Consider the following 22,858-nt stretch of genomic DNA (forward strand, 5'->3'; position numbering starts at 1 on the left):
AGAAGTCTGGATTCAGAAGTTGTGCTGTGAAACCCTAAAATTTCTCAGGAGTGAATAAAGAACAAACTCCAGGGCAAGAAAAGAGGAGCTGCTCACAGACCACAGGCTGGAGCTGTGTTGTGCACACATTCATCTCTCAAAAATATGAGAGTTATCAAACCAACAATAAAACTCAAACACGGAATGAATACAAAATCTACATGTACCATAGAATCCGCCCACTGTCCCACTGCATCAGATGCCGCGCAGTGAACGTGTAACTGGGTGGGCACACATTTCATGTGCTCTCTGCTGTTCTCGGTTCCTGCTTCTCTCAGAGTGTAAGCATCTTGCTGTTGTGGGTTCATGGATTTCTTAAAGTAATTTTGACTAGACATGATTTTGGCTGTGTACAGCCTCTAGAACCCATCCCCTCATGGCAACTTAGTCACAGGTGCCCTGACGAAGACCCTTCCCAGCCCCATCCCTTAAGTCTTTCCAGGGGAACAGATCTGGGGTGGGGAGGACAGGTTCAGAGGGTGCCCAGGCTCGCCCACGGGAGGGGGCACTCATAGCATCAAGCCCTCCCTGAGGAATCATGACCCACAACCAGGGCTGGATTGAGTCCGAATGATAGTCCCTCACCTGCTAACTGCAGTTGTTGACATCCAAATGGATCTGATTCCAAATGGGTAGTGGGCATTTGAGGTGCCCAAAGGTCCTGCATCTACCTATGAGGTACTCAGCTCCTGTGAGGGAAAGGGAGTGTCACGCCACCCCCAGCAAACAGTACCAAGCCCCTTTTCTATTCCAACACTAATTTAGGTGTTGATGAGCCTTCAAGAGACAAAAACTCAGGCCTTGTCCATTGCAAGCTAGTCTCTACATGTCAGAATATATGAAGTAGGAAGAGAGATATACCAGATGGAATACAGAGAATGGAGAGAGACGGTGAAGGAAGAACCATACCTGCTCAGGAGCAGTGTGTCTCAGGATGCTAGAGCCAACTGAACGTCAGAATCTCCTGCGGACTCTTTTGTTACGTCGGAATGGCTCGGAGGCTTCAGAGGAACATCCTTATTCAGACTGCTGAGCTAGACTATCTTCCCCGCGTTAATGGTCCCACTGGCAAAGCCGGACCCCACGTTGGATCTTCTGACCTAACTCCTTTCACCATGGGTCTTAGTATTTTTGCCAATGTAAACAGTTACAATAACAACAACAACAAAATAGTATTAGTTTTTTTCCTTTATAACCTGATAAGCCTTCTATTTGAGACCAAATAGAATACAGTGGAATTGGAAACTTCCCTCACTCTACCGCTCTCATTCTAGAAAAAGAACAAAAACTTGCCTACAGTGGATTTACATACAGCTTGTTGGCTTCATGAATAAATAAATGAACAAACATGTGTGCATGTGTGTGTGCATGTACGATCCTATACACGTAGACATATATATGCATATAAACATACATACACATATATAACATTTATTAGGTTATTTTAAAAAAAATAAACACAGAAATATAAAGTCACAAGATAAATGAGAATTTCCCAAAGTTTGGTTTCCTAAAAATATGTATTGGGAGAATTTTCTTGAACTTGCTTGACCCATCCAAGATATATCTAAAAATAAGTTGCAGCAAGAAGATAAAATATGCTTTAATTGACCTCCTCACACCTGAAGTCAGGCTTCTAAATGCTTCAAAGATGATAAGAGTATTAAATAAGCAAATGAAGTTCTAAGTGATTAAGCAACTTAAAGTGATGACTTAGAAATGGGTAAAGTATTCCCCTGCTGGACTTTAACCATATTTCTCCTAACAGAACTCATATTCAAACCTATAGAATCACATCTCAAGTGAAAATCTTCACGATGAGGAAAGATTTAATACATTTTTTTTTAAGTAGGTTTAGAGGTTTGTTCTGAGATAGTTTCAAAACAGTCTAACACCTCTATAGAAAACTTAATCAAGAACCCTAGAAAATGAAGTTAAAGTACAAAATTCTTTCCAATATAGAAATATAACTGAATTCTCACTGTAGCCTTATATGTGTGTGTGTGTGTGTATTTTTAAATTGACAACATTTAATGTCCTTCAGTATTTCCTACAACTTTGCCTTTATACAAAATGGAAGCTTCCAACTACATCTCTTCATGAGTCATCACAGATTTTTATACGAGCCCCAACAGAACAAGTTCCTCTCAAACCATTTTCTTCTTTCCCCAGTCCTGCCACATCTATTTCCCAGTAGCCCTACCTGCCTAGTATTTCCTTCCTGCTCTCCCTTCCTCCCTCGCACCCACATTGATCCGGGTGGGGTGTTAATGAGAACTTATATCACAATGGAAAAAAGGGTACATATAGGAATGGGTCATTAAAAACATTTACAAAACAACAATCAAGAATGACAGAACACAGAATTTAAAATGAAGAAGGAAAAGAAATGAGTTTAGTAAAATGGATAAGATAAGGAAGACTACCTAAGGCAGGTGAGTTTGAATCAGGAGTTTCAAAGCAGATGGTTTAGAAGTAAAGAGAAGAAACAAAAGCATTTCTACTCAGAGCCCATCAACATGCATGGCTGGTGGACACTGGGGCACTGATTCACAGTGGAGAGACATGAACCTGTGGGACTTCCTCTTGGTATTGTATATGAACTCCCTAAACTTTGGTGGGAAATGGTCTCTCTCCAAAAAGTGACTCAGGCAGACCACGGAAAGATCTTATAACACAGGACATGGGCCAGCACATTACAGCTATGGTCAGATCTGGCCTGTTGCCTGTTTTGTAAATAAAGTTTTACTGGAACATACCTCTGCCCATTCATTTACAAAATTATTTATGGCTATTTCTGCACTGCAACAGCAGAGTCGAATAGCTGTGACAAAGTCCACATGACCTGCAAAGCCTAAAATACTTATTTTGGGGCCCTTTACAAAAAAAGTTTGTTACCCCCTGACCTAGACCACCCAAAAGGTCATCTTTCGTGGCTCCTGTGACCTCAACAAAGGAAGACAATGGCTTTAGGTTACCAAAAGGTGAAAGTTTAACACGGTCATGGTAAGTCCGTTGATATTTACCAAATATCTACTAGGCACCCACTATATAATACCATCTGCCAGAGATGCTATTTTCCCTTCTCCCACCATGCTCAAAGCCCTAGACACTCACCTGTATCTCCTGTAGTCTTCTTCATCATTTTCCAAGCTGACCAGCTCATTGGGACACGCCACATTGCCCAGCAGACTGAGGTACTCCAGAGCAGGTGTCACTTCTGCTAGATGATCGAGCAGACACTCCAAATTGGTGATGTGACAAAGGTTAAGGATCATGGTTCAGGAAAACAAAAGGCCTAGCAAGGAGCATAGGCCATAACTGACAGGCACAGTCTAGTAGCCAACAAGTACAGTCTGCTCCTGGGAGACAACAGAGTGAGGGTTGAAATCAACCTACTGTGGGTATAAGACACTACTAGTTTTCTACTTCCACTGTTGGGTACAGAGCCCAACTTTTCTCTGGACAGGTAAGGCTAAGTCCATATCTCTTAAGGGAGAATAAATGAACTTAATTTTTCTATCACATTTTTCTTTCCTCTATTGTTCTGTATTTTAAAAATTGATAAAAGGGTAGATTCCATGTAGTAAAATATTCTGCAATATGCAAATCCACAAAACTTAATTTTTGTCTAGTAATAAAAACAAGAAATTACTTCCAAAGGCCTCATTAAAAATATATTGTCCTTTCTCTCCTAATGAAGGGAATTTATCATTGAGACATACAGGAATGGCATGGATGTAAACAGGGATCGGCCCTCTTTTCTTGTCTGAAAGCCTGCAGTGAGGCTCAGTACTGCTCCAGGGCCTCACTGGTGGCAATAGAGGACTGGGTTGGGGAAAAAGGAGAACAAAGCTAGGAGGAAAAGACAATGAGATGAAGTTAGGATAGGTTTAGTAAAACCAGCAGGTCAAAATGCATTTCCTGTGAATCTAATATTCTATGAAGGAGAGAATGAAGGATAAAAGATGGAAGAGGCACATGGTGGTGAGATTATTGCACGAGCCATCTCCTAGTGGGATCCACTATCCAATCAAGGCAAACCCTGAGAACACCAAATCAGGTAAGGCAAGAGTCATAGATTCATGGAACCACAGGCATTGGAAAGGAGTTAATGACAACTCAGTCCACATATCAACTCCTGGCTTGAGCCACATAGATATGAGCTGAACCCTAGGCAAGGTGATGAAAGACCATGAATGGAATGATTATCAGGAGCATGTGAGCAGAGGAGGAAGCCAACATCAGCAGACAGAATGGGTTCTTGCCAAGGGCCAAATGTCTAAGGAGGGCAAATGCAACATGCAAGAGTCAAAGGCTCAGAGTAGTTGCCAGGAGTGATGTTTACTTGGAACCAGGAGAGGAGGGCAAAGGCAAAGAAAAGGGGAGTCTTTGCTTTGTCAGGATGTTATCTAATCTTAGGACGTTACCTAGATTTTCTCATACTTCATTTCAACTTTCCAGAGAAGAATGAACTCAAATCCAACCAATGCCTGAATCCAGTCCCTAACATATTTGCCAAGGGGTCATCACAGGGTAGCACATTTCATTTCTGACAAGCATTAGTATTTCTTTTCCCTGGGATTGAATCTTTTGCGAACTTCTACCCACTGACTCGATTTCACTGCTTGGAGACTCAAGAATAAGGCATTCTTCTCTTCCACATGATGAGTCTTCAAATATTTAAAGCCCACGTGTCTTCCTGAAATCTTCTATTCTCCAAATTAAGTTCCTTCAGGCATTCTTCATACAACATGCTCTACCACTATCACATGCAAGGACAAATGCTGTGCTCGGGGTGGATGCGAGAGGGAGACGATGAGAAGCAGAGACCAGCAAAGGGGAGAGGTAGGAGAAGAGCAGCAAGAGCACGCTCATGCACGGTCGGCTCCAACTCGGCAATGTCTTCTCCACTTCCAAAACAAAGACAAAAACAGACATGCAAGTTTTTAACTTTTCAAATTGTTCACAAATAACATCCAGAGATGAGCACAAAGGAGCACTACAATGGGACGATGGGAACGGGAGTCCCTTTAGAAGACTACAGAGAAAGTCCCATTGGGAAGATAAAGGTGGAAGCACCAGGAGGTGGGTGGTCAGGAGTCAAAATGTTAACATATTTCATCACCGAAGACAAAACACACCTAGTACTTTTTAAATTAAATGTAACCAATTAAAATGACAGTGAACAATTCAGCTTTTCCAGCAGGTTCTAACTTTGCATACTTTGCAGTCATTGCTACGTGAATAAAAGAAAAGAAAGAGGGGGAAAAAAAAGAATCCTGCCAGTACTCTCTTTACCAGTACTGCCCTTAGACCCAAGCATAGGCACCTTACGGGGACCTCTACTTTGGACTGCCTTCCTCAAAATTCTCTAAGTGCCCTTCCAGTACCCAGCTCTGCCCAAGGGCCAAAAAAGTGCCACTCAGGTGGAGTACCCCATGCCCTGACTTGGATCTGCAGGGGCTTCAGTCCCAGTCTTGGTTTCTCTCTTTCAGGGTTCACACCAACCCTTTATGCACTAGGACTGAAGCCTGTATCAGGAGGTTCTAAAGACTCGAGGCCAAGTGATAGTTCCAGGGAGGGAGGCAAGACAAGCTGATCACTCCTGCTGGCCAATGCCGTATTTCTTTTGTGTGATTGCAAGAATGGGCTGCCAAAATGGTGCTGACTTACTGATTTGGAGTGATTCAAATTATTTCTATAGATGAGGGTCCTACGGAAACCCTCTCTACTATGGATGGAAAAGTCAGACCAAAACCTCTTTCCCTTTTAGGCCAAACTCCTTAAACCTTGGCTCTTTTTCATCTACTGTATGAAAGTGGGAATATATAGGAATAAAACTCAAAATAGGCAAGATTTTTAAGTTTAGGAAACACTAGGCAACTGAGTTGGATTGAAATCCCAGTCATTTCTCAACATTTAGTGACCAGGGATGGAAAGCCTAGTATGCTACCAGCCAGAGAAGTAGGCTGTTTAATTTGAGCAAATCTTCATATGTAGATTTACCACGGAGCTACAAAAGCTTCTGTGCGAGGGGCTCTGTGCCTGCATGGGCTCCTTCCAAGGCCCTGGGAAAGGCCCTAGTCATAAGGTCATATAGTTTTGCAAAACTTGAAAAAGTAGGTTATTTAAACTACCATCAGTTAAGATCACTGTCTCTCTCTAGGACTTCTTCCATCACATTTCCTCGAGTTGGGTAAACAGCAGGAGTGGCTTTTGGAATCCTGGGGACCTGGCTAGGGGGAATTTGTGTAGGAGTAACATTTAATCACGATTCAGTGGGGTATATTTGTGTGATTTGCGGTCACTTTTGTCTGGTTAAATTATTGCAACAGTACCAGTAGAAATGGTTTCTAGTAATAGTCCTACCACCCACCATGCTGACACAAACATGCAGGGACCAACATCAAACTGATGATAAAACAACCTCATCGATCCAAAGAACATTTAAGATTCAGTTGTTGAGTGTGTGCACACACGCACGCGCACACACACACACACACACACACACACACACACACAAAGCTGAAATGTCCTGAAATCTTATATAGCTCATACATGAAAGAAATGTGTAACAGTTTCTTCATAATTCAATAATCCTAAAAGTTTTACCAATAATGTAGTGGTAAAATTACCACTGTTAGGGAATTTGTAAAAAAGAAAAAAAAAAGGCATATCTAGTATGAAAAGACTGTTACTTTTTAAGTATTTTGACATTAGTGGTTCTTATCAACTGAAAAATTTGTAAATTTGCTCGATAGACTTTTATTCCAAATAAACATGCATTTTTATACCCAATTTTGCATTCACAATTAAAGAGGACTCCCTCAAATTACGTAAGTTTCACACTCCCCAAAACCTGGATCTTCCCTTCAACAGGAGGCCACAAAGATGGGGATCATTCAAATGTCCTGGTCATGTAAATTTCCTGGGCAAAGGTTCTGCAGGCTTCAAGAAACTTCAGCCATCCTGTGCCAATAAGTCCAAGGGATCTCCAGGAGCTTGGCTCATTTAGGATATTTTGTGTGGCAGAAGCTCCATCTTCCTACACCTTCCAACTACCTATTAAATGATAAAGTGGGCTGAGCTGGGTGGTCTCCCCCAAATCCGCACCGGACAGGAAGCACTAACACCTCCTCCCTGAATGCTCTGGACCGACCCTTCATCTTCGTGTTGATACCAAAACCAGAGGATAAAACACAACAAGGAGTTTGTTTTCACTGGTTCCTTGGTCTCCTGGGTCAGCAAGGACAAACACAGCCCTGTCTTGCCTGATTTCAAGGCCTGAGATAGAACCGGTCACAATCCTTTCTGTCAAGTTGCACAGAAAATGAAGCAGAGGCAATTAGTGAAGGAAACTTGGTCTCCCTGGCTAACCAAAACCCCTGCAGGAGAGAACATTTCAGCAATTCGAAGGGTGCCTTTTTCCCCCCTTTTTTAAAATTTGAAGCTACCTGGCACAGTTTCAATTCCCTCCAGCTGGATTCTCAGCACACACCTGGTTTCCCTCATCAAGTCTTGTCCAGAGTACTTGGCGTGGAGATGTTTTTTGGTGTTGTCTACAGAAAGTTGCCATCACGGAGCCCAGCTGTCACGGCTAGGCTTGCCAAAGGAGATTTTCTGCAGAGGACCCAAGATCAAAGCAGAGCCTTCCTTGAAAGTTCAGAGCAGGAGGCAGGAGGGGAGCCTCCTGGTGTGCATGTCCAGTTGCACAGGTCTGAAGCTGTTTCCCAGGTGAGAATGGGCACAGCCCTCCCTCTGGGCTCAGCTCCAGGTCAAAGGGCAGTCTCTACAACCACTGGGAGGATTCCTACCAGAGACAATCCAAATATAGGGTTTTTGATTGCTTAATATGCAGCATAATGACATATGATCTCATTTTGATTTACACATACACATCAGAAATATTATCACATTTAAATAACAATTAAGAAAACTGGGGTTAAAGTTCACACAGCCAGTAAATGGCAGAGTCGAAATACAAACCTAAATCCTAAAGAAACTGCATTTTTAGGGGAAATGTTACTCATAATTTTGTTACACAAAAGGGGAATTTAAAACACTGAAAAATAAAATGAGGCGTTTTATATGTCTCTGTGGGAGACCACCAAGTGCTGTCACCCAGCTGTGCCCTGTACCTCAGACAATTCCAATTTGGGTGATTTTTTTTTTTTTTTTTTTTTTTTTTTAAGCATTGAGGCTTTACTTAACAGTAAAATGTACTAAGTTGTAAAGTCTTTGTGTGTTAACAAAGTGATTTCCCATATATTATACCATTTAAATCTCTCAACAATACTCCCAAGTTTATATTATATTATCCATTTTATAAAGAAACTGAGGCTCCTGACAAGGTACAGGATAAGCCAGTAAATTGCTGTCAGGACTCTTGTTTGGTCTCAGAGAGCTGGTTGCCTTGCCACCGGCCAGCTGCCTAACAGGTGGCACTAGTCTTTCCTCCTGTTGGCGTTACAATTCAAACTCACTGTCTCTTGAGTATATCTGCTGAAGCAAACAGGGTAATAAGAAAGGAAGCATGGTTTCAAATGAAGTCAGTTTATTTCCTTCCTCCCCCTAAAGGGAAGGTAGGGGATAATCATTTGAACGTGCGAAGGTTAAATATCTATATTTTCCTGAATTTTCAGTTGGTCCCTTACTAGGGGTTGAGTATTCAGACATGATATGGCTGAGACCATTACCCAATACCCCAGCCCTACTGGAGGAGGAGCCAGGGATGGTGTGTGTACACTCACGGTGGGCGAGAGAGAGGATGAGATGAGTGGAGGGGAGGGGTTCGAGTCCATGGCCAGTGACTACCAGGTCAGTCTAAGTGAACCAAAGAGAGAAGGGTGAGATGGCAAATCAAGAGTTGAAGAAGTAATCGGAGACAATCAGGCTTTCAGACATACCAGGGCAGGACAGCAAAGCCGAGGGCTGAACACCAGTGGAACAAAGGGCTGGGAGAACAAAACTAGGAGGCCACACAGGAGGCCTGCAGATGGGGAGAGAGGCACTGACTAGGGAGTTCAGAAGAAATTTTCCAGATGCTGAGTTTGGGCTCTGGAATCCCTTTTATGAGCAGACCCTCTGCAGCCATAGCTAGGAACAGGGCCTTACAGAGGCAGGTGGGGGCAGCTGACCACTCCCACATCTTGGATTCTCTCCTTGTGTAGTGATTGCCCCCCTTTGGGTTTCAGAGTCTGGGGCTGGGAGTCAGCAGATCTGGGCTCTAGACTGAGACCCACCACTGACAATCTGTGCGACCTCACAAACTTATACTCACCCAGTTTTTCCACCAGTGGTACCCAAACAGAATGATGTTAGGATAATATTAAATTGTAAAAGTCAAAGAAGCACTTTAAATCTATACTCTGACTTTGGTTATAATGTGTCCTAAGTCAGATCAGAAAAGTTCACATAATTCTCTGGGATAGTAACAATAATACTAACCCTTATATAGCACTTACCGTGTTACTGGAACTTAATATTTGTGAGATACTAAGATTAACCCTTACAACAACCTATGGGGTGGGAATTATCATGGTCCCCATTTTGCAGAAGAAACCAAAGCACAGAGATGTTAAATAACTTGCTCAAGGTCACATAGTAAGTGGCCAAATCATGGTAGAAGCTTAGGAAGTCTGGTTTCAGAGCCCGTTGTTCTTAACCACTATGTGATAGTTCCTTTTGCTAAAGGATAAAAGAAGCCTATTACCCAAGTTCCCAGGATCTAGTAACATAGAGTATTGTTACAGACATATTTAACTGTGAGTAAAACCAAATTGGAAAAATTAAATTTACAAGGCAGATAAATTAGGCATGGAAAATAACTATTGTACATATGCTCAAAACAAAAAAATAAAATAAAAATAAAGCAAACTTCACAAAAGAATTTGAGATAAAACCCCATTAGACAGCAAGCTTCCTAATATGTTTAAAGATTCAATGTACAAGAAAGGGCTAATACTCACCTTTTTAGGTGGTCAATAGTTACTTGATTCTAGGGCTCCCTTTATCACAAATATGAAGTAAAATCTTAAGGAGACAAGATGCCAAGGCCTGTGCAGTAGATTGTCATAAGAATGAGTCATGCCTCTTTATATCCACACATTGTGCAGTATTTGTTCTACATTTGGTATGTGATTTGCTTTTGTCATGGGACATCAACATACATGACAGAAGGAGGACTTGAAAAGTACTCATACAATGGGGCCTGTGCTCTTGGAACACTCCTCCTATGTGACATGGCTTTTGCTAACCTATTAAAGACATGTAGTTTGGCCAACAACCAGTATTCATCTCCAGAGATATGAGTGAGGCCATCTTAAACCACCAGCCCCAGTCAAGCCTCCAGATAACTGTGGCTGCATGAGTGACCCAAGGTAAGATCAGCAGAAGAACCATCCAGCTGAGCCCTGGCCAAATAGCTGAACTGCAGAATTGTAAACAAAATATTTGTTGTTTAAGTCACTAAGTTTTGGGGTGGGTTATCATGCAGCAAACATGAACTGATAGAGTCTACATTTAAGATATTTCATGGGGTAGCAATAGCTATATGAAACCTAGAAATTGTTGGAGTGCCTGAGGCATTTTCACAATTAGGTAGGAGAGTGGGTTGGCTGAAAAGGTGGAGTCAGAAGTGCTACATTGTGGGGATAGCAGGTAAGCTCATTGGCTGCTTTTACATACCTTTCATTCTGTGACTTCTGGGTCAAGGGGATGGGGAAGCTGATCTTCACAATCATACCAACAGACCAGGAGAAAAGAGGAAAGAAGTCATGATGTATATCCTGAGAGATCCAACTATTGGCTTTTGCATCTACTGATAATAAAGTGCACTACAACAGCACAATGATATAATGGGTCAGGTCTTACAGCTACACAGTTCCTTCTGTTTCAGTCCCTTCCACGCCATTTTCATTATTCCCTCAACACTGCTGTTACAGACTGGAGAAGGCAAGGCATGGAGCACAGAAATGACTCAACCAAAGACAAAGAAAATCTCTCAGCATTCTGGAGCCAAGAGGCCTACTAATTTCTGGTGACAGCAATACTGAGAATAAAACCATCATCTAGTACAACTTCTTTCTTTAAAAATGCAAAACAGAGGCTCCTAGAGGATAACTTGTCCAAGGCCACACAGCTAAATATGACTCAGTTGATCCCCCCAGTCCATGAACTCTAATATCCTATGATGACACAGGACACAGGACATGAGCATCGGGGCCCACAGCAGGAACCGTATCATCCAAACTCTAGTCTAATAATCCTTCTGTCCTTGATTGATATTGTCCAAATGGTCACCTAAGACAGCCAAGGAAGGCATAAGACACAATAAGTACAATAATTTTTCAAACAACGGCTAGTAAACTTGTTTGACCAAAGGATAGAAGATGGAAAAATCCCCTAAATTTCACTATGAAAAAACTGTGAATTTACTTGTAGGCCTTTCCCCTCTATCTCTATTAAAATGCCAATTAATAATGGCCACAAGGAGCATATTTACTATGGACTGAATGTTATGTTGAAACCCTAATAACAACAATGTAATTGTATGTGGAGATGGGGCCATTGGAAGATAATTAGGTCATAAGAGTGAATCCTTTATGATGGGATTAGTGCCCTTGAAAGAAGAGACATGAAAGAGCTTTCTTCCTCTGTCTCCAGCATGTAAGAATATAGCAAGAAAGTGTTATCACTGAGAACCAAACCATGATGGTACCCTGATTTCACCAGCCTCCATACTGTGAGAAATAAATATTTGTTGTTTAAACCACCTACCCTATGGTATTCTGTTATAGCAGCAAGAGCTGAGATAATATTTTATAGAATAAAGACCATATTAACTTAGGGCTTGAAGTATACACAATGGCTAATAAATGCTTTTGCAAATCATTCTTAAATGCTAATATATGCATATATATTAAACTTAACATTTATGTCTGCTTTCATTTTCTATTCTAGGGAAAATACCCTGGTCCCTTTTCTAACTTACTTTCTGAATGTGAACAAGTGATTTAACCACTTCAAATATCAAATGTTCTATCAAAAAAACAAGGCGATCGGACTTCAAGTCTGAAGCAACACAGTGGGATGGAAAGAACTTTGGATACAATCACAGTTGAGACCGGATCTGGAACCTGGCATCTTGTCAACTGTCTGGCTGGAGGCCTACACTTTACCTCCTCCAACGTCTAGATGAATGGAAAACTACACCCTTTCCACAAGGTTTGGTAAGAACAAAAAACAATACACATGAAGTGCCCTGCACAATGACTGATGCCCGGGAGTGCTCGGTAAGGCACAGCTGGTGATACGGATTCAGCCCTCCTTCCCACAAATATTTACTGAATCCTGAGCCAGGCATTATTCTACGTCTGAAGGATAGAGAAGTTAGCAAAACTGAGGAAACTTCCCACCTCCCAGAGCTGGCATTCCAGGGCACAGTCACCCACGACTAACGACGGAGGAGCTATGCGCCTGTGCTGCAGAAAAGCTCTCACTACAGGCTCCAGAGCAGTCAGTCCCTGTGAGTCTCGGCCTAGGCTGGATAAGTCCTCACCTCTCGTCACCAGCCCAGCACGGCGTCCACCAGAGAAGGCAGGCCAGGCCTGGGCTTCACACTGCTCTTCCACCTTAGCTCCCTCCCCCATACTCTCCCTTCTCCACAACTGTTCCCCAAGCCTGCACCAGAGCCTTCCAGAAATCTCCAAGGCCTAGTTTGCTCAGCAGCATTACCCTCCACTTCCCACCAGAGGTCGCCCTCCCACACAAGCCCAAGAAAACAGTCTGCTTTGCTGCCTTGGCAGCAGTGACATTATTTTCTTTCTCTATTTTTATCTATTAAAAAGATTTCTTCACAGCCATAACTTAGATCTCTACACTAAAATGGAGCAACAGGAAGATATAATGGTGCATTTCATTTATGAATGACCTATAATAAATTACTCTGAAGTGTCCCAAGTGCCAGAAGACAGAACGCTTTGTCTGCCCATGGACTGTATTTCACATACTTTAATTTAGCTGACACATAAAACTCATTTGACATTTTGCAGGTATTTGCGGGGGAGGGGGAATGAAAGGGGACAACTGCGGGGCTGGGTGGGGAGTGGGGGTGGCGGGCAGAGGAAAGGATATTTGGTTCTTGTTGAGGGTTAAGGTATGGAGCCTGGGTAACCCTGGCAACACGAGGTCGTCCCCGAGCAGATTGTTGTCCAAGATGAGCTCCTCCAGGCTCCTGAATGCGCTCAGTCCTTCCAGTGACCTGCAATGACAAAGGCAACAGGAAAAATGATCCTGCACTAAATCAGGGAGGCCATTATGAGCCGAAATAAATATTTTAACCTTCCCTTTCAGGACTGGGAATAGTTGGGCTTGGTGCCTGTCAGCAAAGTGAATGACAAGAATTAGTAGCGGGAGCCGGGGTGGGGGCAGCAGGGGAGAAGGGGCCGCTGGCTCCCACCGCATCCTTCACGCACTGCCAACATGAGGGATGAGGGTCACTTAGTGAGTAGCCAGGATCCAAAACAAAGGGCTTCAGATACGGCCTGCAGGATAAATTTGTCAATGTCTTGTGCCTCCAGGCACCCAGCCTTGGCTGACCCTAACCTCCATTCCCAAGATAAATAACTCTGTCACAGTTCACCTTCATTCCCTGGACACAAATTTAAGTTGTCATCCATCATTCCTGCCCAGAAATATCATACCCCTCTTACAATAATAAATATAACTTCAAGTATCATTTCTTAGCAGTTCTCTCTGTACAGTCGTAGGGGAAACAGCGGGGAAGGCTCCTGTTCTCTCCCTTCATAGCCTCCGACTTTTTTCCTCTGCCTTTTTTCTTTACTAATCACTTAATTTGCTTCTTCCCAGTGTCCCCATGGCTGTCCAAAAGGCAAGGCATCTGCAGAATTACATAATCGCTCCAGTCTGAGAGGGCTTTTTCTTTTTCCTTCATGATTTCTTTTTGTTTGTTTTTGTTTGGGGGTGGGAGGAGGGACCAGGGGTCAGGGGAATTTCTGCTTCAAAGCTTCTGGCCTGAAGTTTCTGTTTTAATTTATAGAAAGTGGATTTCTCACTTTCTTTTTGAAAGAAGTGTAAAGTGCAGCAACGTAGATGTGGAGGCAGTAAATAAAAAGGCATCTGAAAGAATTAAGTACCTGGCTCAGGAAAAAAATATATATCAGAAAGGGGAAAATAGCCTTGCTCGTACATGCAGCTGAAAGTTAACTCTTCGTTGTACTGGCTCTCATAAGTGCCGGGCGCGGCAGCGACGTGGGGCAAGGGTGCACAAGTGCTCACCCGGGTGCACACGGGCATTAATTAAAGAAAGCCGCCCGGTCGCGGGATTTACACAGAGACATGCACTCCAGCTTGCCCACCTGTCAGGCCCAGGAGATGTGCGGAGCTTGCACAGGCTGACAGCTGAGCTGTGGCCTCAGCCTCAGGGAGGACTCACATGGGATGCCTGGCTATTCCATAAAATGTGACCAATCAGGGAGATGTCATCCACGCTATTTATTCATTTACAAATAGCAATTACATTACAGCCCCATGTGCTGCATGTGCAAGGTCTGCACACCCAGCCTGAGTGTGAACTTTAGCACTAGTGCCCTCGCAAGGCATCCCACAGCTCCCTCGTGGGTCCTCTGCCAAGAGGACTCCAAAATAGGCGGTCAATACTTGAGAGGTGTAAAACGCATTGTGAGTTAGTAAGTAAATCCACAGATTCCACTGAGACAGAGCTCCGCCTGCATGCCCCATCCCTGCCAGATCTTGGGGTGGCCTACCCAGGGCCCAGTGGTTCCACAGCAGGAGGACAATGCTGCACACACAGTGGAGCAAGGGGCCAGGGGTCAGGAGTCATCAGGTTTCATTTCCTCCTCCTTTCTCTTTTTCCTTATGGTTCCAGGAGGCAACACACAACTTATACACATCTAGGCAGGAAGGTTTGGGACTTTACCTGGGCTCCGCCATTTCTGTGTAGTGTGAATTCACTCAGGTACGTCCGTAGAGCCAAACTCATTCTGTGTTCCTTCCATCTCACAGGATCTTACAGAGGGTAAGTGAAAGAGGACTAACAAGTTACTAGCAAATGCTGTTTTTTTCTTTTCCTCCTGCCTTTTTTCCCAAAGCCCTGACCTTGGGGGTGTTGGAGAGGCAGGGGGTGGGCAGATAAATAGACCCACAGAGGTGTGTAGTAAATCAGGCTTGTGCAGGAACCTCCGGGCTCAGGCTCTTCGGAAGACCCTTCCTCCATCAGAGTTAATGATTCACGATCCAAAAGTGCTTCTCAGGACTAGGCCTCACAAGGGGAGTGGAGGCCACCTCCCGCGAGGGAGGCTTTCAGACAGCTAACAACTCCTTTGTGCACAGACATCATTTGGGCTCCGGTCAAAGGCAGCATCCAAACACACCATTCCCCAGTTCTGTTATGCAAATATTTTACTCTTATCATGAGAATCAGCACATGGCTGGCACCTGGCAAGCAGAAGAAAGCTCCCTTCCAAGAGTGCTCCAGGGGAGCGTAAAACAAAATGACATAGCATGAAGAGGGACAAAGCCAGGACCCCCACCCACCAAGAAAAACTTTCTGTCTCTGCAGGGTGGGCTCTGGGGCAGAGCTCCCTCTGCACCTCCACACCAGAGCAAGACCTCAGAGATAAGTTGGGATGACCAGTCTCAAATCCCCCATCACCCATCTGGTTCAAGATTCTTTATGCCATGCAATGTTATTAGCTGCTCAGTAAAAAGGAAACCATGTCTCGTGGAGAGTTGCTAATTAATAAATTTCTGGTTTCAAGTCTCCAGTGTGGTGTGCACTTGGCGATTTAATCAGCCAAATTCAGAGCTGAAGGACTGGGAACAGGAGGAGGAGGGCAGAGAGCCTAGTGAAGGGTAAGGCTGGAGAGGATGGGTTTTGTAGGCACAGCTGACATGTGGAGGCCAGTAAATATACACCCAGACGACGACTTTTTTAAAAATTTCACTGTTGCTACTGTTGTTTTCCAGGAGGGAGGAGGAGAAAGAAACGATCTGCGTCAATCTTTGGGTTCATACCCTTATATTCCAGATACCTGCAAATAGGTATGTGCTATGCAATAAAATAAGGTGGAAAAGGCTTTAAGGACCCGCACAGATCTATGTTGTTTAATGGGACCATGACGGCAGCTACACGGAACAGATGACAGAACTGCAATTTCTCTGCTATAACCTTGTGTGTGGACAGCAAAATGCACCCCAAAATGAGAGCCCTGGTGAAGGGGGTGACTGTCACTTCAGGGTTACTCACCAGCTTCCTTGGCAGTGGCTGCAATGTCTGAGGTGTGGGCTGGGGAGCAGGAGGGGAGGGTAAGGCTTCACCTGCTACCAAAGTAGTGCAGCCCATGGAAGAGAGATCGTCCCAGCTTGATAAGGAGCCACCAAGGGCCGGCAGGGAAAAGATGTGTGCAGGGGCATTGGTGGCAGGTGATTTGCTCTGGAAACCTAATCAGCAACCCCACAACTCAAAGCAGGCCTGCCTCCAGCTCCACCAGTAGGAAAGCTGCTGTGATCTCACCTACAGGTATCATCTCGGTTACCTCCTTCCCAGGGGTCCACCTGGGCTCCCCCAGAAGCCGCGGTGGCTGCTGGGAGAGTCCCAGTGCCTTTTCCAAAGTCACATCAAAATGACAAAACATCACAACGCATTCAGCTCCAGTGGATTCAAACAGAGAGAACTTTTAAGTTTCCACTGTAATTAACCCTATCCTCGTTAAGATAATTATGATCAAGCTTCCTGTCACAGTTAATATCCAGCATCATTGCCTGTGGCTCACACTCTGTCCTCATTAGCTTATAAAAACAGCAGCGCTAAACAGGCGTCCGCTCCCCTGCCTGGGGTAGGCCAGTGGCTGGAGCCACTATGCAGGGGTCTCGGCAGGGCAGTGGGCCCCACAAAGTGGCTGCCCCTTGAACCCCGATCCCTTCTGCTCCTGGGTGGGTGCAAACTCAGCGACCTCCATCCTTTCCCTGAAAATTACCCACTCATCAGAATGGGGAAGGAGAAGGACCAGGACCAGGGCAGGGCAGGGCTGGCAGGTTTGGGCAGAGGAGCTTCTACTTTGTAGCTCCCCCTCCCTGCCCTTTACCTAGCAAAAAGCCAGCCAGAACATTTCACCACAGAAATCACTACAGAAAACATCCAGAACCCCTGGTTCAATCCCCAGGATATAGGATGTACTAAGAATTAGAACTCAGCTTCCAGTCGACACCAGGAATGACATCACTGCCTGGCATGAGCTAGAAGGGAGTGGTGGGGACAGTTAGCCACAGACCCTAAAAAAGAAGTCTCTCTCTCTCTCTCTTTGGAACCATATTTGGCCTCAAATCCAGGACCAAAGGTTGGGATGGTCTTAAATCAATCAAGAAAACAAGATGTCCAACAAAGATCTTCATCTTCATCTGCCTCCCTGACTACATCTATCTAAATATCCATACCCATAGTTTTCCACTGAGCAAATGGGAAGGCCATGGAAATTCCAGAGGGCCCAACCCACATGTCTGACATCTCCCATACTGGTTAATCACCCTGACCCACAAGAGTTGGCTGTTACCTGTCCTGTGAGGGTCTCTCTGGATGAATTCTGTCTGCCCAGCCCCCAGCAAAAGAGGCTCTCAGTGCAGCCTCCATACACCTGGAAAGCTGTCAAATGCACAGTGGCAGTGCAGTACCTCCTCGCCAACGAGATGGAGAGTGCGACCCAGGGCGCTGGCCAGTGGCTGGGGGGCGATTCCTAACCAGAATGCCTGCCCGTCTTTACCCTATGGCCACTGTCTGATACAGCAAGGAGTGACATTCAACCAGTCTGCACCAGTATACCAATACTAGTTGTTACAATATTTAAACACTTTCTGACCAGTTGGTAAATAGATGCAGCTCTGAGAACCCTCCCTGTTACACTGGCCACTCCCTGGTACCCTGACCACAGGCCTTTTCATAATCCAGCAACTAAGAGTTCAATACCCACCACAGCACAGAGCCAGCAAGGACCCTGCTCAGGCTGGCATCCATTTCGATTGGTCAGTGTAGTTGTCAAATAGTTTTAACACAAAAATAGTCACTTGTTCCTCTCATTAACATGACCAGCCAAATACAGTATCTGGCACATAGCAGGTCCTTGGGAAATGTCTGCAAACTAACTTTCCACCCAGGCCATGACCAAAGCTATGAGGACAGACAGGCAAGACAAAGTAACTGGTGAGGAAGAAAGAACTGGTGATCTGTGAAGTGTCTGTTTATGTCCCAGTCACCGGCCTAGTGGCAGCACAGACATTTTTACAGTCTGTTTTCCTAGTCCCTGAGAGATATTCTTTCTTCAGCCATAAAACTCTTTTATATCCTATTTAAATAGTCAGAAGATACAGATGTAGATATGTAACCACGTACACTACTACAAATAATATATAGTATATTACTACATATAGTACTATACGTACAGCTGACTGTGTATACTTTTCTATATATTTTTCTGCCATTTAGGTTACATAGCCAGAGATACATGTACAAATAATAATATAAATCAGTGGAAATGTCTTTAAGAAACAGAAGAACATGGTAATGGTTCTGGGCCTTCAAAAGAGGGTCTTCAAAAAGTTCATGGAAGGATTCATATTAACTGTTAATTCACTTTTTCCACAATGTTTTTTTACTAACACCAAGAGGCAGTACATCACGTGAAGTCAAAGTCAACCCCAAAGCCCTGTTGAGCCCTGCATCATGATGGATAATCCCTGAGCTGCAGAGAATGAAATTTAACACTGTATGTGAGATCTGAATCCAAAACCAAGGTAGTTAACTAGGTCTGAAGCCTTCCTGCACCATGCATAAGAATACTAAGACATCTTTCAAGTATGATGCCTGAGGAATTAGGGAGAATGAATGAGGAGCTAGAAGCCCAGAAATAGGTACTTACAGTTCCCGTTATTTGAAAAAGGAGGTAAGGAAGTAAGTAGGTAGATTCTCCAACCTATGGGTCCATGAGTTTATAAATGTATCTATATGAAATTCTGGTCAGGTTATACCTCTGAGGAGCTGGCATTTGTTTGCCTTAGGACAATGTACCTAATCATGCTATCCTTTTTACCTTTCCTACCAGGAAGCTCAGAGTTAAACTGTGACCCAACTGTAAAAAGTCAACACCTCATGATCTCTACATCTGCTTTCTAATTTTATTGTCAAGGTTTATAATTTTTTCATAGCCTTGATATTTTATTTAGGTATTTGTTGCTTTTTTATTTTATTAATTCTAATAAGCTAGCCAAAACCCTTTGTGGAAACAACTAGAACATATATCAATATAATATATCACAGATTCTCAAACAGGCAGCTTCTGTGCATTAAAGACAAGTTCTATGAAACCATCTGTAAATGGAGACACTTGACTAGGAATAGAAAAGATATATTGTATACAGAGTACAAAATGTCTTTGAATAAGCTCCTAATAATATCCTTGTGATGTAAAGACAAAAAGCAGGCTAGAAAATGACAACTTTAGGTAGAATCAAAACTGGTTCAAAAATGTACCTGAGGAATACTGATTAATGCTCTGAGTTAGGAGGTAAATTTATACAGATAGATAGATAGATAGATAGATAGATAGATAGATAGATAGATAGATAGATAGATAGATAGATAGATAGATAGATATAAAATACTGATTAATGGTTCAAATTGGGAGAGGTTCTAGGGAATTTTGTCCTTGTTTTTGTTTTTTGTTTTTGCCAATGACTTGGCTAAGGACATGTTTATCACATTTACAGAGGCCTGGGCCCTAGAAAGATATAAAGGATGATACATTTGGATCCCAAATGATCCTGTTAGAATCAACCATTGTTTCTGCCCAATAAGATGAAATTTCACAATATCTAATGTAAAGACCTTAAATATAGATTTAAAGCTCAACTAACCAAAAACATCGGCTTAAAAAAATCAAAAGGCAAATGAAAATTTGGAAAATGTTTGCAACATCTCTAGTAGTCTAAGGTTTAACACCCTTAAAGGAAAGAGCTTTTATAAATCATTAAGGAAAAGTTGAAGCCTTAACAGAAAAATTATCAAAAAACTTGGACAGAAAATTTACAAGAAAATTGGTCAATAATGAAAATGTGGTAAAAATTTTTAGCTTCATTGAAAATCTAGAATATTCAAATTAAAGAAGATTTTTTTTTTTTTTTTGTATTTTAACATAGTTTTGTCAAAAGTTCAAGGTAACATACTAACACAAGACTAATGGAAGAATGAAATTTTTATAACCTTTCTGGATAGCAATTTATATTAAAGCTTTCAAAATGATCATCTTTTCATTCAGTAATTCCAAGTTCAATAATTTATTCAGTAAATATTAGGACATGTGTATGGTTTAAGTACAAGTACGTTCAGTACAACATTATTTATAACAACATTGTAAACAAGCCTAAATGCTCAATGATAGAGAAATGATTAAATAAAGCTCATACATCTGTATAATGAAATACCATGCAGCAATTAAAAATAATAATGTAGACAGACATCTAACAAGCTAGTAAAATTCTCGTGCTATATATTTAAGTACCTAAAATTAAGTTACAATATACTATGGTACATACACCAAGATCTCATGCATGAAAATCTGAAGTCATCCATATGCTCCCTTCTATTGTCCATACAGATTTTAATCTGGACCATGTTTTCCGGGGCATTTTCTTCCATGTTGATGGTTTGGTCATCGAAGTAGTCTTTGTTAGCTGTTTCTAGTCTATAAACTGCTGTTAATACACCATCTTGTATACAGAGACTTTCTGACAATTCCGTACACACATATATACACAAACACACTTATATACATACATATACTTAGATATCTACTTATATATCTGCATATATATCTATACGTACAAGTATATATCCCAGATACATACCATGAACCACTGGGTAATAGGCTTAGGGGTAATTTTTTTTTTCAGTTTTCTCGTTACTAAATTTTCTATCATGAATGAATAAGCATTTTATAATCAGGAAAAACTCTAGTAAATATTACTTTTGACTAAAACAAGATAACTCCTCATACACAGATGGAGAACACTTTATATAACATGCAGTCTGTATGGAGAGGGCTTACGATGAATCGCCGGCGTGGGTCTACCACCACAGAAGCTAATCTGATCCTAATCCACTCTGCTTCTCTACTGGCCCATAAGTAACCCTTCCCGGAGCTTAGCTCCAAGTCTGGGCGTCCCGCTCAACGGGGCTTAGCACTCAGAAGCACCGCCCAAGGAGAACCACCTGCAGGTGAAAGGTGTGAGAAACAGTGGCGCACACAGCTCAGACTGCTTAAGCAGGGGCAGAGAAGTCGCAGTCATTTCAAGGTACTAAGTCTGTGCGATTCCGGAAGGAAGAATAAAAACAAATAGAAAATTATGCAAATTGGACAGAGATGTCTTGAATCAATTTTTTAAAAAACATAAAAAAAAAGAGGAGCTATGCCCCAAAGGATTGAGCTGCCTTGTGAGTCACTATACATATTCGATCAGAGACTAGAGTCACAGAGAATGTTTAGAGTGAATTCCTTTACGGAGTAGAAGATTAGATTTGGCAACTCTAATATTCTGTCCAGATACTGTGGTTATCGGACTGGGGCTCCTTCCTCAATAACCACAGCTTACAAGGGCTGCCAAGCGTCCCTTCTGCCCTGCCAAAGTGGGAAGAGTGTAACAGAGAGTTCTGTCTCTGCCATTCCCACCACACCAAACTCCGTGCCTATCCTTATCGTCTAACTGGGACTATGCAAGACTTCTTCAATAGTTTCCTCACTATGGGGACATCCCCACAATAAAAAAAGGCACATCTCAACACACTGGCCTCTTACAGACTGTAAACTACATATTAGAGCTACAGCTCTATTTGTGTGAAATGTGCCCTATCACGGTCCTCCTCATAGACTCATGGACTTTCGGTCCTAAAGGAATTTTAGGGTTTTCTATCCCTCTAGTTCACAGATGACTAATGCCCAGAGAGGTAAATTGGCTTACCTGAAACCATACATAATAACTAAGCCACATCTCAAACTTTTGGACATACAGTACAGTGTTCTCTCAACTATGCTAAATTACCTCTAAATAATTTCTAGTTGTGGTCTGGAAATGGAAATTCACTATTGCTACAACCTTTATCCAAACATTATGTGCAGCTTTGCAATCCATTCATTGCAAGTCCTCAACTATAATGATGAACCTAGATGATTTTCAAGTTCTTCTGCCTTTCAGTCTATATTCCCCGATCCTTCTAGAACAATTCCCCGAAGATCTAGTTCTTACAGTTTTTCATATGGCCTTCATATGAAAGGTTAAGTGTGCATTAGGTCGAGCTGGATTGAGTTTTACCAGCTAATAGTCTCCTTGGCATGGACCGCTATAGCTCATTCATTCATTCATTTACAAAAATGTACAGAGTGCCATCTCCTTGCCCAGTACTTTGCTAGTCTCTGGGCTACAAAAATGACTGTCGCATGGTCCCCTACTATTAAGAAATCAGTATAGACAGGGAAGCAATTACCAGATAACAGGATAATAAGTCAGGCTGGGATGATAAGCACTGCCTTGAGGAGGGGGATGGGGCTATTTAAAGAGGATATGGGCTTGAGCTAAGTCTTGATTCATCTGAATTCTAATCTTAGGAGTATCTACTTACACTGTATTTCACATTGGTGGTGAGGGAACATTAGAAAAAGAGGTAACTTGATCCTGGCACTCAAGTAATCTATATTCCAAAAAGCTTATTTAGCACCAAAAAGCATGCACATGG

The 22,858-nt window shown here is 42.7% G+C and overlaps 1 protein-coding gene across 5 annotated transcripts in view; it reads right to left on the reverse strand.

Moving 5' to 3' along the window:
* LRMDA (leucine rich melanocyte differentiation associated) overlaps positions 1 to 22,858 on the reverse strand; it is a 1,115,169-nt gene that overhangs the window by 484,985 nt on the left and 607,326 nt on the right. For all 5 annotated transcript variants that reach the window (XM_063103067.1, XM_063103065.1, XM_063103068.1 and 2 more), the window contains 2 exons: positions 13,175 to 13,303; positions 3,157 to 3,294 (listed from right to left, as the gene is read on the reverse strand). In XM_063103067.1, coding sequence (XP_062959137.1) covers positions 3,157 to 3,294; positions 13,175 to 13,303 — 267 coding nt within the window. The remainder of the gene's footprint in view (positions 1 to 3,156; positions 3,295 to 13,174; positions 13,304 to 22,858) is intronic.

The sequence above is a fragment of the Cynocephalus volans genome, chromosome 7 (genome assembly GCF_027409185.1).
Source record: "Cynocephalus volans isolate mCynVol1 chromosome 7, mCynVol1.pri, whole genome shotgun sequence".
Classification (NCBI taxonomy): domain Eukaryota; kingdom Metazoa; phylum Chordata; class Mammalia; order Dermoptera; family Cynocephalidae; genus Cynocephalus; species Cynocephalus volans.